Here is a 15,831-nt window from a genome sequence, read left to right on the forward strand (position 1 = left end):
TTACTATAATCCATGTAAGCGATTAGAGGTCAATAAGTTACAGGAAGTAGAAGGCCAGAGCAAATCTAATGTTATGTGGTGTGGGGACTTTAACGCACATAATACATTATGGGGCAGTGGAAAGTCAGATAATAATGGACAGGTAATTGAGGAATTATTAAATGATGGTAATCTAGTATGTCTAAATGATGGAAAGAAGACCAGGGTAGATGTTAGGACAGGGAAGGAGTCTGTGTTGGACCTTACACTTGTTTCTAATAGGATTGCTGCTAAATGTAACTGGGAAGTATATGAAAAGGGTACCATAGGAAGTGATCATCATCCTGTGCTATGCAAAATAAATATTACTTTAACTATGAGTAAAGAAAACAGAAGTGGACGATGGGTGTTTGGAAAGGCTAATTGGGAGAAATTTAAGGAGGAAAGTGATAGATATGTAAAACCGATACAAGAAGAGACAGATATAGAAAACTTTGAGAATAAATTGTCAGAAGGTATCAAAAGAGCAGCATTAGTTTCCATACCTAAAAGTAAAGGAAGATCAAAAAGGAAAGCTGTGCCGTGGTGGGACAATAAATGTAAAGAGGCGGTGGTGAATAGAAACAGAGCATTCAGATTATTAAAAAGAACTCATAACTACCAACACATGATTAATTACAAACAGGCTCAGGCAATTGTAAGGAGGACTATAAGACAAACAAAAAGAGCATATTGGAGGAAGTATTGTGATTCAATTGGAAACACAACACAGGTAGGGGAGATATGGGGGATGATTAAAAAAATGGAAGGTGATAAAAGGGAGTGGAGTTATCCTATCCTAACAAATGGAGATCAAACTGTAGTCTCAAATAAAGACAAAGCAGAACTAATGGTTAACACTTTTAGTAGGGTTCACAGCTCCCACAACTTATCAGATGAAGGAAGAAGAGGTAGGGAAAGAACAAGAGAGGAAAATGTTGAGGCCTTACAAAGGAAAGGTATCACAGAGGACAAGTACAATATTCCATTTAATTTGGGGGAGCTAAAGAGAGCTCTGGCCAAGTGTAAGAACTCAGCCCCAGGGAAGGATGATATTTGCTACATAATGATAAAGCATCTAAGTGAGGAGGGACTCCAAAAGATACTTGCACTATATAACAAGGTGTGGGAAGAAGGGCGAATACCGGAGAGGTGGAAGGAAGCAATCATTGTGCCTATTAGGAAACCAGGGAAAGATGCAAGTAATCCAGTAAATTATAGACCTATAGCTTTAACAGCACACATGTGTAAACTGATGGAAAGAATGGTAAATGAAAGATTAATGCATCTAATGGAAAAAACCGGTATAGTGGCTAATTATCAGAGTGGCTTTAGAAAAGGGAGAGGTACTAATGATCCAGTTCTGTGCTTGGAAGATGATATAAGGAAAGCACAAGTTAAAAAAGAATCTGTAGTTACTGTATTTTTTGATGTAGAGAAGGCTTACGATATGTTGTGGAGAGAAGGTCTTCTAATAAAGCTGCATTTAATGGGAGTAGGAGGAAATATTTTTAACTGGATAATGGATTTTCTTAACGGTAGAAGTATCCAAGTTAAAATAGGGTCAGACATCTCTAGTAAATGTGTAGTCGAGAATGGAACTCCCCAGGGAAGTGCGATAAGCCCGATCCTATTCTCAATCATGATCAATGATATATTTGCAAACATTCAACCAGAGATGGGGCGATCGCTCTTTGCAGATGATGGCAGCCTATGGAGAAAGGGGAAGAATATAGATTTTATCGTGGGTAAAATGCAGCAAGGGATAGCCCAGGTGGAAGAGTGGGGAGTGAAATGGGGTTTTAAATTCTCTATAGAGAAGACAAAGACAATGGTTTTCACAAGGAAGAAAATTAAAGAGGATAGAAACATAGAAACATAGAAATTAGGTGCAGGAGTAGGCCATTCGGCCCTTCGAGCCTGCACCGCCATTCAATATGATCATGGCTGATCATCCAACTCAGTATCCCGTACCTGCCTTCTCTCCATACCCTCTGATCCCCTTAGCCACAAGGGCCACATCTAACTCCCTCTTAAATATAGCCAATGAACTGGCCTCGACTACCCTCTGTGGCAGGGAGTTCCAGAGATTCACCACTCTCTGTGTGAAAAAAGTTCTTCTCATCTCGGTTTTAAAGGATTTCCCCCTTATCCTTAAGCTGTGACCCCTTGTCCTGGACTTCCCCAACATCGGGAGCAATCTTCCTGCATCTAGCCTGTCCAACCCCTTAAGAATTTTGTAAGTTTCTATAAGATCCCCTCTCAATCTCCTAAATTCTAGAGAGTATAAACCAAGTCTATCCAGTCTTTCTTCATAAGACAGTCCTGACATCCCAGGAATCAGTCTGGTGAACCTTCTCTGCACTCCCTCTATGGCAATAATGTCCTTCCTCAGATTTGGAGACCAAAACTGTACGCAATACTCCAGGTGTGGTCTCACCAAGACCCTGTACAACTGCAGTAGAACCTCCCTGCTCCTATACTCAAATCCTTTTGCTATGAAAGCTAACATACCATTCGCTTTCTTCACTGCCTGCTGCACCTGCATGCCCACTTTCAATGACTGGTGTACCATGACACCCAGGTCTCGCTGCATCTCCCCTTTTCCTAGTCGGCCACCATTTAGATAATAGTCTGCTTTCCTGTTTTTGCCACCAAAATGGATAACCTCACATTTATCCACATTATACTGCATCTGCCAAACATTTGCCCACTCACCCAGCCTATCCAAGTCACCTTGCAGTCTCCTAGCATCCTCCTCACAGCTAACACTGCCCCCCAGCTTAGTGTCATCCGCAAACTTGGAGATATTGCTTTCAATTCCCTCATCCAGATCATTAATATATATTGTAAATAGCCGGGGTCCCAGCACTGAGCCTTGCGGTACCCCACTAGTCACTGCCTGCCATTGTGAAAAGGACCCGTTTACTCCTACTCTTTGCTTCCTGTTTGCCAGCCAGTTCTCTATCCACATCAATACTGAACCCCCAATGCCGTGTGCTTTAAGTTTGTAAACTAATCTCTTATGTGGGACCTTGTCGAAAGCCTTCTGGAAGTCCAGATACACCACATCCACTGGTTCTCCCCTATCCACGCTACTAGTTACATCCTCGAAGAATTCTATAAGATTCGTCAGACATGATTTACCTTTTGTAAATCCATGCTGACTTTGTCCAATTATTTCACCACTTTCCAAATGTGCTGCTATCCCATCTTTAATAACTGACTCTAGCAGTTTCCCCACTACCGATGTTAGACTAACTGGTCTGTAATTCCCCGTTTTCTCTCTCCCTCCCTTCTTAAAAAGTGGGGTTACGTTTGCTACCCGCCAATCCTCAGGAACTACTCCAGAATCTAAAGAGTTTTGAAAGATTATTACTAATGCATCCACTATTTCTGGAGCTACTTCCTTAAGTACTCTGGGATGCAGCCTATCTGGCCCTGGGGATTTATCGGCCTTTAATCCATTTAATTTACCCAACACCACTTCCCGGCTAACCTGGATTTCACTCAATTCCTCCAACTCCTTTGACCCGCGGTCCCCTGCTATTTCCGGCAGATTATTTATGTCTTCCTTAGTGAAGACGGAACCAAAGTAGTTATTCAATTGGACCGCCATATCCTTGTTCCCCATGATCAACTCACCTGTTTCTGACTGCAAGGGACCTACATTTGTTTTAACTAATCTCTTTCTTTTCACATATCTATAAAAACTTTTGCAGTCAGTTTTTATGTTCCCTGCCAGTTTTCTTTCATAATCTATTTTTCCTTTCCTAATTAAGCCCTTTGTCCTCCTCTGCTGGTCTCTGAATTTCTCCCAGTCCTCCGGTATGCTGCTTTTTCTGGCTAATTTGTACGCATCATCCTTCGCTTTGATACTATCCCTGATTTCCCTTGTTATCCACGAATGCACTACCTTCCCTGATTTATTCTTTTGCCAAACTGGGATGAACAATTTTTGTAGTTCATCCATGCAGTCTTTAAATGTCTTCCATTGCATATCCACCGTCAACCCTTTTAGAATTAATTGCCAGTCAATCTTGGCCAATTCACGTCTCATACCCTCAAAGTTACCTTTCTTTAAGTTCAGAACCATTGTTTCTGAATTAACAATGTCACTCTCCATCCTAATGAAGAACTCAACCATATTATGGTCACTCTTGCCCAAGGGGGCACGTACAACAAGACTGCTAACTAACCCTTCCTCATTACTCAATGCCCAGTCTAAAATAGCCTGCTCTCTCGTTGGTTCCTCTACATGTTGATTTAGATAACTATCCCGCATACATTCCAAAAAATCCTCTTCCTCAGCACCCCTGCCAATTTGATTCACCCAATCTATATGTAGATTGAAGTCACCCATTATAACGGTTTTGCCTTTGTCGCACGCATTTCTAATTTCCTGTTTGATACCATCTCCAACTTCACTACTACTGTTAGGTGGCCTGTACACAACACCCACCAGCGTTTTCTGCCCCTTAGTGTTTCGCAGCTCTACCCATACCGATTCCACATCCTGCAAACTAATGTCCTTCCTTTCCATTGCGTTAATCTCCTCTCTAATCAGCAACGCTACCCCACCTCCTTTTCCTTTCTCTCTATCCCTCCTGAATATTGAATATCCCTGGATGTTCAGCTCCCAGCCTTGGTCACCCTGGAGCCATGTCTCCGTGATCCCAACTATATCATAGTCATTAATAGCTATCTGCACATTCAACTCATCCACCTTATTACGAATGCTCCTTGCATTGAGACACAAAGCCTTCAGGCTTGTTTTTACAACACTCTTACCCCTTATACAATTTTGTTGAAAAGTGGCCCTTTTTGATTTTTGCCCTGGATTTTCCGGCCTGCCACTTTTACTTTTCACCTTGCTACCTATTGCTTCTACCCTCATTTTACACCCCTCTGTCTCTACGCTCACACATTTAAGAAACCCTTTCCCTTTAACTCCATCCTCCACTAGCCCATTCGACACCCCACCCCCCTTATTCAGTTTAAAACCACCCGTGTAGCAGTGGCAAACCTGCCTGCCAGAATGCTGGTCCCACACCTGTTAAGATGCAATCCGTCCCTTTTGTACAGTTCCCCCTTACCCCAAAACAGATCCCAGTGATCTAAGAATCTAAATCCCTGCCCCGTGCACCAGTTCCTCAGCCACACGTTCAGGTCCCGTATCTCCCTGTTCCTGCTCTCGCCAGCACGAGGAACTGGAAGCAAACCGGAGATAACAACCCTGGAGGTCCTGCTTTTCAGCATTTTTCCGAGCTCTCTAAAGTCACGCTGCAGAATATTCATCCCCTTCTTTCCGACATCGTTTGTGCCGACATGCACTACCACTTCCGGATGTTCACCTTCGCCCTTGAGGATTTTCTGCACTCTGTCCGTGACATCCTGGATCCTGGCACCAGGAAGGCAGCACACCATCCTCGCATCCCGTCTGTTGCCGCAGAAACCCCTGTCCGTACCTCTCACAATGGAGTCTCCTACTACAATGGCGTTGCCTGCCTTAGGCCTTTTTGGTTTTGGCTCAACAGCCCTATTCGCATCACAAGCCAGTCCGCCGCCCAGTGTAAACACCTCTTCTGTCCCGACAGCTTCTAAGTGGGTGAACCTGTTCACAAGAGGTACAACACCCGGGGACGTTGGCATTCCATGCTTCCCTCCCGTTCTCACTGTCTCCCACCTTCTCTCTTCCAGTACCTTAGGTGTAACAATCGTACTGTAGGACTTGTCGAGGAACGACTCCATTTCTCGGACGAACCGGAGGTCATCCACTTGCTTCTCCAGTTCCCCAACACGGCCCTTCAGGAGCTCTACCTGGATGCACTTTTCGCATTTGTAGCAGCCAGAGGCACCACCGGTGTCCTTGACCTCCCACATACTGCAAGCATCGCACTGAATCAGCTTGCCTGACATCTCCTTCTTTCGTCTCTCCCTCTGCAGTGTTTTGCGTAGTCTCCTCCCCTCAGCCTCCTCTCCGAAGACTCTCGAGCCAAAGACTCACACTTTTCTCACAGAGCACTTCCCTCACAAGGCCGCTCACTCACTGCCGCTCGCTACCAGATGTCCAGTTAAAACTATACGGCAACAATTTGGAAAGAGTAAAAGATTTCCGTTTCCTGGGAGTCCATTTTGACTCCAGATTAACATGGAGGGTCCACATTACAAAAATAATTGGAAAATGCAAAAAAGCCATCAATGTAATGAGATGCTTAGCAGGTTTAGAGTGGGGAGCAGATATATTATCTCTTAAACATATCTATGTATCACTGATCAGATCCAGACTAGAGTATGGCAGTATAGCTTATGGATCAGCATCTAAGTCAGTGTTGTCCGAGTTGGACAAAGTCCAAGCGGAAGCTCTAAGAAACTGTATAGGAGGTGTGCGGACGTCACCTGTATGTGCACTACAGGTGGAAACTGGGGAGATGCCGTTGAGACTGCGCCGCAGACAACTAATGGCTAATTACTGGCTAAGCCTTAAGGGTCATGGAGAGAACCACCCAACAAAACAGGTAGTACAGGAGTGCTGGGAGAGAGGGGTGGCTCAGTCTGGAAGCTTCGGCTGGGTTGGAGGAGGTGTGGCAAGGGACATGGAAGTAGAGGACAAAGAGTTCTGCCCTGCAGTATTGTGGCCATCTGTGCCAATATGGTTACTGAACATCCCAAAAGTTGATCTGGAGATATGGGAGGCAAAAAGGAGGGGAAAAAATTCGGACCTAAAAACAGGATACCATAACCATATATATAATAGATACAGGGAACACCTCTTAATCTTCACAGATGGATCAAAGGACCCAGTAGCTGAAACAACAGGGGCAGCTGTGGTAGTGCAAGGGATGAATGTTGAGATTTGCAAAAGAACAAATAACTATTTGGCAGTATATACAGTGGAACTGTACGCTATTTTGATGGCAGTTCGGTGGATAGAACAGGTGCAACCATGCAAAATATTAATATGTAGTGACTCATTGTCTGCAATCCAGAGTATTGGGTCTGGTGCATCCCATAGGCGGCCTGACCTAGTGTATGAAATTCTACTACTATTAAGCCAAGTAACAAGGAAGGGCAGTGACGTGACTTTGTTGTGGGTCCCAGCACACATTGGTGTGCTAGGAAATGAAAAAGTGGATAAATTAGCAAAAGAGGCCGTTAAAAAAGAGAACATAGAGGTAAACCTACAATTATCCAAATCTGAAGGAAGACACATTGTGTGGAAGAAAATAAATCAGGAATGGCAACAATACTGGGAACAGGAGACAAAGGGGAGACACCTCTATTCACTACAAAACAGAGTGGGCATTACAGCAAGAAGAGGGGGGAACAGGAGGGAACAGGTAGTATTAACAAGATTGAGGATAGGACACACTCACCTGAACAGCACATTAAAAATATTGGGAAAACACCCTACTGGGCTGTGTGAGGAATGCCATCAGCCGGAAACAGTTCAGCATGCCCTAGTTGCATGAAGGAGATATGAGACAGAAAGAAGAGTTTTGACCAGTGAAATGAAGAAAATTGGAATGACAGAAATATCAGAAAAGAACATTCTAGAGTGTGGAGGGAAAGGAAAAGGAGTAAAGGTGTTGTTTGATTTCTTGAGGGCCTCTGGCCTTATAAAAAAGATATAATGTAAAGACATGAGGACTGTGGAGTGAAGCCAGAAGGTGGCAGCAATGCAACATTGTGGATGTCGGCTGCCGTAAAACTCCAAAGAAGAAGAAAAAAGAAGAAGAAGCAGGAGAGAGACACAAAATGTTGGAGTAACTCAGCGGATCAGCGGGGTGATTGATCGCTCGTCGGCACATACTCGGTGGGATGGGTTGGCGCCGCGCAGTTTCTGGACTGACTGACCTATTACCGTATTCTCTTCAAATGTGTGACGAGGGAGCCCGGTGTAAATTGTGTGTGTGTATGTGTGTGTGTGTGTATGTCTGTGTATGTGTGTGTGTGTATGTCTGTGTGTGTGTGTGTGTGTGTGTCTGTGTGTGTGTGTATGTCTGTGTGTGTGTGTATGTCTGTGTGTGTGTGTATGTGTGTGTGTATGTCTGTATGTGTGTATGTCTGTGTGTGTGTGTACGTACGTCTGTGTGTGTGTACGTCTGTGTGTGTGTACGTCTGTGTGTGTGTGTGTATGTGTGTCTGTCTGTGTGAGTGTGTATGTCTGTGTGTGTGCATGTGTGTATGTCTGTGTGTGCAAGCCCTTGCTTACGTGCACGCGTAGTTTGTGTGTAATCGCTTGCCAGTTTTACAGTGCGCTCGTGCACGCGCGCGGGTGTGTCTCGGGTGCGCGCATTTTTGCAGCTCGTCCAGGGATTTCTCACTCTGTGACTGGGACGTTCAGGGCAAAGATCCCTGTAGGATCTTCGGTTGAGGGAGCGCAGTTTAGACGCGGAGTCTACAGAATTTTGGCGATTTCGCAACTCGGGGAAGTGCAGGAAGGATATTTTTTTTAAACCATTGCAACGAAGAAACGATACTGTGCTGCGGCAGATGCAAACATGTAGACCCAGCGCTTGTGAATGTAAGTCCAGAGCTTGTGAATGTAAGTCCAGAGCTTGTGAATGTAAGATAGACACTAAATGCTGGAGTAACTCAGCGGGACAGGCAGCATCTCTGGAGAGAAGGAATGGATGATGTTTCGAGTCGGGTCCACGGACATTGTCTGACCCACTGAGTTCCTCCGGCATCTGCAGTTCCTTGTATTCCTGCATTAAAGGTACATTGTGGTAGAGTTGCTGCCTCACAGCGCCAGAGACCCGGGTTTGATCCCGTCCACGGATGCTGTCTGTACGGAGTTTGCACGTTCTCTCCCCGTGACCTGCGTGGGTTTTCTCCGGGTGCTCCGGTTTCCTCCCACACCCCAAAGACGCGCGGGTTTGTAGGTTAATTGGCTTCGGTACAATTGGTGTGTGTGGGATAGTGTTAATGTGCGGGGATCGCTGGTCGGCTCGGACTCGTTGGGCCGAAGGGCCTGTTTCCGCGCTGGAGAAAAGACACAAAGTGCTGGAGTAACTCAGCGGGTCAGGCAGCAGAAACCAGCAGTTCATCAACTCACTCCCGGCCTTCAGTCTGAAGAAGGGTCCCGACCCGAAATGTCATCTATCCCTTTTCTCCAGAAATGCTGCCCGACCCGCCCAGTTACTCCAGCACTTTGTGTCCTTTTTGTTGTATTATCCAGCACCTGCAGTTCTTTTATTTACACATTCTGACCTTCATTCAGCGCCTCTCTCTGTCTCTCTTTGTCTGTCTCCTCTCTGTGCCTGTCCCTCTGTCTCTCTCTCTCTCTCTCTCTCTCTTTGTCTGTCTGTCCCTCTGTCTCTGTCTCTCTCTCTCTGTCTCTCTCTCTCTCTCTCTGTCTCTCTCTCTCTCTCTCTCTCTCTGTCTATCTCTCTGTCTCTCTCTCTGTCTCTCTCTCTGTGTCTGTCCCCGTTTCTCTCTCTCTCTCTCTCTCTCTGTCTCTCTCTCTCTCTCTCTATGTCTCTCTCTCCCTGTCGCTCTGTCTCGCTCTCTGTCTCTCTCTCTCTCTGTCTCCCTCTCTCCGTCCCTCTCTCTCTCTGTCTCCCTCTCTCCGTCTCTCTCCCTCTCACACACTCTCTCCCTCTCCCTCTGCTCTCACTAACATTCTCTGATGTCCCATTTTACCCACAGCGTCTAGAACTCAGCTGATCTGTAAACCTTCTCCACCTCTGGTCCTCCTCTCCAAAGACAGAATGTATCGAGCTGTTCAACTGGTGATTGTACTGTTTGTCCCCACTAAAATCACACGTAAGTATTATTTTCCTTCTCCCACCCTCTCCCCTGCCCCCCTCCCCTGCCCCTCTCCCTCCCCTCTCTCCCTCCCCCTCTCCCTCTCCCTCTCCCTCTCCCTCTCTCGCTCCCTCTCTCTCTCCCTCTCTCTCTCTCTCTCCCACTATCTCTCCCCCTCTCTCTCCCTCTCCCTCTCCCTCTCCCTCCCCCTCTCCCTCCCCCTCTCCCTCTCCCCATCCCTCCCCCCCCCTCTTCCTCCCTCCCCCTCTCTCCCCTCTCTCTCCCCTCCCTCTCCCCCTCCCTCTCCCCCTCTCCTTCTCTCCCTCCCTCTCTACCTCTCTCTCACTCCCCCCCACCCTCTCCCTCTCTCCCCCGTCCCTTCTCCCTCCCCCCCCCCTTCCTCCCTCCCTCCCCCTCTCTCTCTCCCCCCTCTTCAGTTCATCCACCCACACTGCCACCTGGACGCTTTGGGCAACGTGTGTGGTTCCACTTTAGTACACGAGGTTTTAAACCTTAACGTTGTGCAAGGCTCAGCGTACATCCAGCAAACCTCACACCTGATACCTGCACATGGTGTTCCATGCCAAGGGCTCTAATTTGTTTCCTAGTTTGACTATGAGGCCAGTCGTCGCTGGATGAGCTGGATGAGCAAATTAATTGGCCCGATAGTCTCCGTGTTGTGACTAAAGCATTGGAATACCTTTCCTCGAGTATTACTGTAGTTTAGTTTAGAAATACAGCGCGGAAACAGGCCCTTCGAGTCCGCGCCGACCAGCGATCCTTGCACGAGTCACCCCGTTACAGGAGGGAAGGGGAGGCTCTGGAGATGGTGCAGAAATAGGTTTGTGGCTGGATTCATATAGTTTAGAGATATAGCACAAAAACAGGCCCTTCGGCCCACTGAGTCCGCGCCGACCAGCGACCCCCACACACTAACACTGCCCTACATACACGAGGGACTATTAACATTTACACCAAGCCAATTAACCTGCAAACCTGTATGTCTTTGGAGTGTGGGAGGAAACCAAAGATCTCGGAGAAAACCCACGCAGGTCACGGGTAGAACGTACAAACTCCGTACAGACAGCACCCGTAGTCGCGACCGAACCCGGATCTCTGGCGCTGTGAGGCAGCAACTCTACCGCTGGGCCACCCAGCCGACCAAATGTAACTTTACCAAAGTCCAGAGTAGACTCACCATCCTGTGCTGGAGTAAACTGAGCGGGCCAGGCAGCATCTCCGGAGAACGTGGATAGGTGACGTTTCAAGTCAGAACCCTTCATCAGCATCCCGACCCCAAACATCACTTAAGTTTATTGTCACGTGTACCGAGGTACAGTGAAAATTATTTTGTTGCGTGCTAACCAGTCAGCGGAAAGACAATACATGATTACAATCGAGCCATTTATATGTACAGCCGTGTACAGATACATGATAAGGGAATAACGTTTAGTGCAAGGTAAAGCCAGCAAAGTTCAAGTTCAAGTTCAAGTGAGTTTATTGTCATGTGTCCCTGTATAGGACAATGAAATTCTTGCTTTGCTTAAGCACACAGAAAATAGTAGGCATTTACTACAAAACAGATAAATGTGTCCATATACCATGATATAAATATATACACACATGAATAAATAAACTGGTAAAGTGCAAATAACAGAAAGTGGTTGCTAATAATCAGAGTTTTGTCCGAGCCAGGTTTAATAGCCTGATGGCTGTGGGGAAGTAGCTATTCCTTAACCTGGTTGTTGCAGTCTTCAGGCTCCTGTACCTTCTACCTGAAGGTAGCAGGTAGATGAGTGTGTGGCCAGGATGGTGTGGGTCTTTGATGATACTGCCAGCCTTTTTGAGGCAGCGACTACGATAAATCCCCTCGATGGAAGGAAGGTCAGAGCTGATGATGGACTGGGCAGTGTTTACTACTTTTTGTAGTCTTTTCCTCTCCAGGGCACTCAAATTGCCGAACCAAGCCACGATGCAACCGGTCAGCATGCTCTCGACTGTGCACCTGTAGAAGTTAGAGAGAGTCTTCCTTGACAATCCGACTCTCCGTAATCTTCTCAGGAAGTAGAGGCGCTGATGAGCTTTTTTGATAATTGCGTTAGTGTTCTCGGACCAGGAAAGATCTTCAGAGATGTGCACGCCCAGGAATTTGAAGTTCTTGACCCTTTCAACCATCGACCCGCTGATATAAATGGGGCTGTGGGTCCCCCTCCTACTCCTTCCAAAGTCCACAATCAGTTCCTTGGTTTTGCTGGTGTTGACGGCCAGGTTTTTGCGCTGGCACCATATGGACAGTTGCTCGATCTCTCTTCTGTATTCTGACTCATCCCCATCAGTGATACGCCCCACAATAGTGGTGTCCTCAGCGAACTTGATGATGGAGGTCGCACTGTGGTTCGCTACGCAGTCATGGATATAGAGTGAGTACAGCAGGGGGCTGAGCACGCAGCCTTGAGGTGCTCCTGTGCTGATTGTTATCGAGGCTGACACATTTCCACCAATACGAACAGACTGTGGTCTGTGGATGAGGAAGTCGAGGATCCAGTTGCAGAGGGATGCGCAGAGACCCAGTTCTGCGAGTTTGGTAACCAGTTTGGAGGGGATGATTGTGTTAAATGCCGAGCTGTAATCAATGAATAACAGCCTGACATATGAGTTTTTGTTGTCCAAGTGGTCCAGTGCGGAGTGGAGGGCCAGCGAGATCGCATCCACCGTTGATCTGTTGTGGCGGTAGGCGAACTGCAGTGGGTCCAGGTTTTTGTCGAGGTAGGAGTTAATTTGCTCCATGATCAACCTCTCAAAGCACTTCATCACCACAGGCGTTAGTGCCACTGGTTGATAGTCATTGAGGCACGTCACCTTGCTCTTCTTGGGCACCGGTATAATTGATGCCCTTTTAAAGCAGATGGGGACCTCAGACCTCAGAAGTGAGAGGTTGAAAATGTCCGTAAAAACTCCCGCCAGTTGGTCCGCACAGGTTTTTAGAACACGACCGGGTATACCATCAGGACCAGGTGCTTTTCGGGGGTTCACCCCTCTGAAGGATTTCCTGACATCGGCCTCTGTGACTGAGACTGAAATGCCATCGCAGCGAATGGGGGATCAGGAAGGCACATCAGTATTCTCCCTGTCAAAGCGTGCGTAAAACGCATTGAGCTCGTCAGGGAGTGATGTTACACCGACATTCGAGCTGCCTCCTGGTTTTGCCTTGTAGGAGGTGATTGCATTCAGGCCCTGCCACAGCTGCTGAACATCTGTCTCATCCTCCAGCTTGGAGCAGAAGTCCCTTTTGGCCTTTTTGATGGCCTTACCAAGGTCGTATCTGGTCTTCATGTAGGCCACTGTATCATTGGAGGTGAATGCCCTGTGTCTGGACTTCAGGAGAGTGCGGATCTCAAAGTTCATCCAAGGTTTCTGATTGGGAAACACTCGGAAGGTTTTTGTAGCGATGCAGTCCTCCACACATTTCTTTATGAAGTCTGTAACGACTGTGGCATATTCGTTCAAGTCCGTTGCCGAGTCCTTGAACATTGCCCAGTCTACAGACTCCAAACAGTCCTGGAGTTGTTCTTCTGCCCCCCCCCCCCCCGACCAGCTCTGTGCTGTCCTCACTTCTGGGGGTGCGCTCTTTAATTGCTGCCTGTAGGCAGGAAGAAGCAGCACCGCGGTATGGTCGGACTTACCGAAGTGAGGGCGAGGGATAGAACGATAGGCATTCTTGATGGTGGTGTAGCAGTGGTCGAGGGTGTTAGGTCCTCTGGTGCAGCAGGAGACATGTTGGTGGAAGTTGGGGAGTGATTTCTTGAGGTTCGCCTTATTGAAGTCCCCAGCAATGGTGGTAAATGCCTCGGGGTAAGACGTCTGGTGTTTGTTGACCACGGCGTGCAGCTCCTCCAGTGCCAGACGGACGTCTGCCTGGGGTGGGATGTAGACCGCGGTCAGGATAACGGAGGTGAATTCTCTCGGGAGGTAGAAGGGACGGCACTTCACCGCCAGATGTTCCAGGTGTGGAGAGCAGGAGTTGGACAGGACTGCCACGTCGGAACACCACGCAGAGTTGACCATGAGGCAGACGCCCCCTCCTCTCCCTTTCCCAGATGCCAGGGTACGGTCCATGCGGTTGATGGAGAACCCTTCAGGCTGGACCGCTGAGTCTGGGGAGCTGGGGGTGAGCCATGTCTCTGTGAAACAGAACACAGAGCATTCCCTCAGCTCCCTTTGATAAAGCAGTCTTGCCCTTAAGTCCTCCACTTTGTTTTCAAGGGACTGTACATTAGCCAGTAGGATAGATGGGAGAGGGGGCCGAAGGCCCCTGCGCTTCATTCTGACCTGAAGTCCTGCCCGACGGCCACGTTTCCGGACACAATGGAGGCTTCCTCTTTGTTTCCAGGTACTGTACTTGCTGTACCTGCTGTTTCTGCGGACCTGCGATGGAATGGGGATTCCCTCACAGACGGCAGCTCCAGCTCCGTAACGAACAGGGGTTCCCTCAAAGTCGGCAGCTCCAGCTCCGTTGTTCCTGGAAGATCCAGCCCGTCGGCTCTGGGGGTCATCCCGGGGTTTCAAGGTACAGTACCTGGGATCCACAGTCGGGTCGGGAGTACCACAGCCAGCGTGGGAAAAGTTAAAGTCCGGGGTTCCCGCAAAGTCCGATCAAGGATAGTCCGAGGGTCACCAATGAGGTAGATAGTAGTTCAGGACTGCTCTCTGGTTGTGGTAGGATGGTTCAGTGAGGAGGGGGGGGGGGATGCAATGGGGACCTAGCATACATCTTGGCAGGACAAATCAAAATAGGACGTACATGGTAAATGGTAGTGAGTTGAGGAATGCAGTTGAACAGAGGGATCTAGAAATAACTGTAGACAGTTCCCTGAAGGTGGAATCTCATGTAGATAGGGTGGTAAAGAAAGCTTTTGGTGTGCTGGCCTTTATAAATCAGAGCATTGGGTATAGAAGTTGGGATGTAATGTTAAAATTGTACAAGGCATTGGTGAGGCCAATTCTGGAGTATGGTGTACAATTTTGGTCGCCTAATTATAGGAAGGATGTCAACAAAATAGAGAGAGTACAGAGGAGATTTACTAGAATGTTGCCTGGGTTTCAGCAACTAAGTTACAGAGAAAGGTTGAACAAGTTAGGTCTTTATTCTTTGGAGCGCAGAAGGTTAAGGGGGGACTTATAATAATAATAATAAATTTTATTTTCGGGTGCCTTTCAAAGTCTCAAGGACACCTTACAGAAATTAACAGAAGAGAAAAAAACATATAGTCGGAGTAAAATAAATAATAAGGACATCACCAAATACACAAATTAAAGACAGAAATCGCTCCAAAGACAAAAAATCAAAAAACACAATGGGACTTGATAGAGGTCTTTAAAATGGTGAGAGGGATAGACAGAGTTGACGTGGATAAGCTTTTCCCATTGAGAGTAGGGAAGATTCAAACAAGAGGACATGACCTGAGAATTAAGGGACAGAAGTTTAGGGGTAACATGAGGGGGAACTTCTTTACTCAGAGAGTGGTAGCTGTGTGGAATGAGCTTCCAGTGGAAGTGGTGGAGACAGGTTCGATTTTATCATTTAAAAATAAATTGGATAGGTATATGGATGGGAAAAGAATGGAGGGTTATGGTCTGAGTGCAGGTAGATGGGACTAGGGGAGAATAAGGTTCGGCATGGACTAGAAGGGCCGAGTTGGCCTGTTTCCGTGCTGTAATTGTTATATGGTTATATAGCATGGGAGAGGGTGGTGGGGCATTTTCAACTCTGTCAGCGCCCTTTATGTGGTGACGATTCGCAACCTCGGTTATGTCCATAGATTTCACTGAGACTTGTCACATGGGACAATAAGGTATTCCATTCCATTCCACTCGATCCGCAGTTTCTCCTCTGGTCGTTTCCCCCTCGTTGTTTCTCACAGGGGGAGTTGATACTGAGATTGCTTCGGCCGACGAGGGCTCGGTGATGTTTCCCGGGGTGGGTGCCGATCGACGCAGGGGTGTGGCGGTGTTCCAGTGGAAGAAGGCCGGCGGGACGGCCGGGAAGGGAAGCGCGATGAA

The 15,831-nt window shown here is 47.4% G+C and overlaps 1 protein-coding gene across 1 annotated transcript in view; it reads left to right on the plus strand.

Moving 5' to 3' along the window:
• The first annotated feature begins 8,477 nt into the window (after positions 1–8,477).
• The window catches only part of LOC116989981, a 53,473-nt gene continuing 46,119 nt past the window's right edge, over positions 8,478–15,831 (plus strand). The window contains exons 1-3 of the mRNA XM_033047534.1: positions 8,478–8,545; positions 9,673–9,789; positions 15,693–15,831. The exon at positions 15,693–15,831 is cut by the window's right edge and continues 191 nt beyond it. Of these exons, the coding sequence (XP_032903425.1) occupies positions 8,515–8,545; positions 9,673–9,789; positions 15,693–15,831 (287 nt within the window). The 5' untranslated portion in view covers positions 8,478–8,514. The remainder of the gene's footprint in view (positions 8,546–9,672; positions 9,790–15,692) is intronic.

This window comes from Amblyraja radiata, chromosome 30 (genome assembly GCF_010909765.2).
Source record: "Amblyraja radiata isolate CabotCenter1 chromosome 30, sAmbRad1.1.pri, whole genome shotgun sequence".
In the NCBI taxonomy this organism is placed as follows: domain Eukaryota; kingdom Metazoa; phylum Chordata; class Chondrichthyes; order Rajiformes; family Rajidae; genus Amblyraja; species Amblyraja radiata.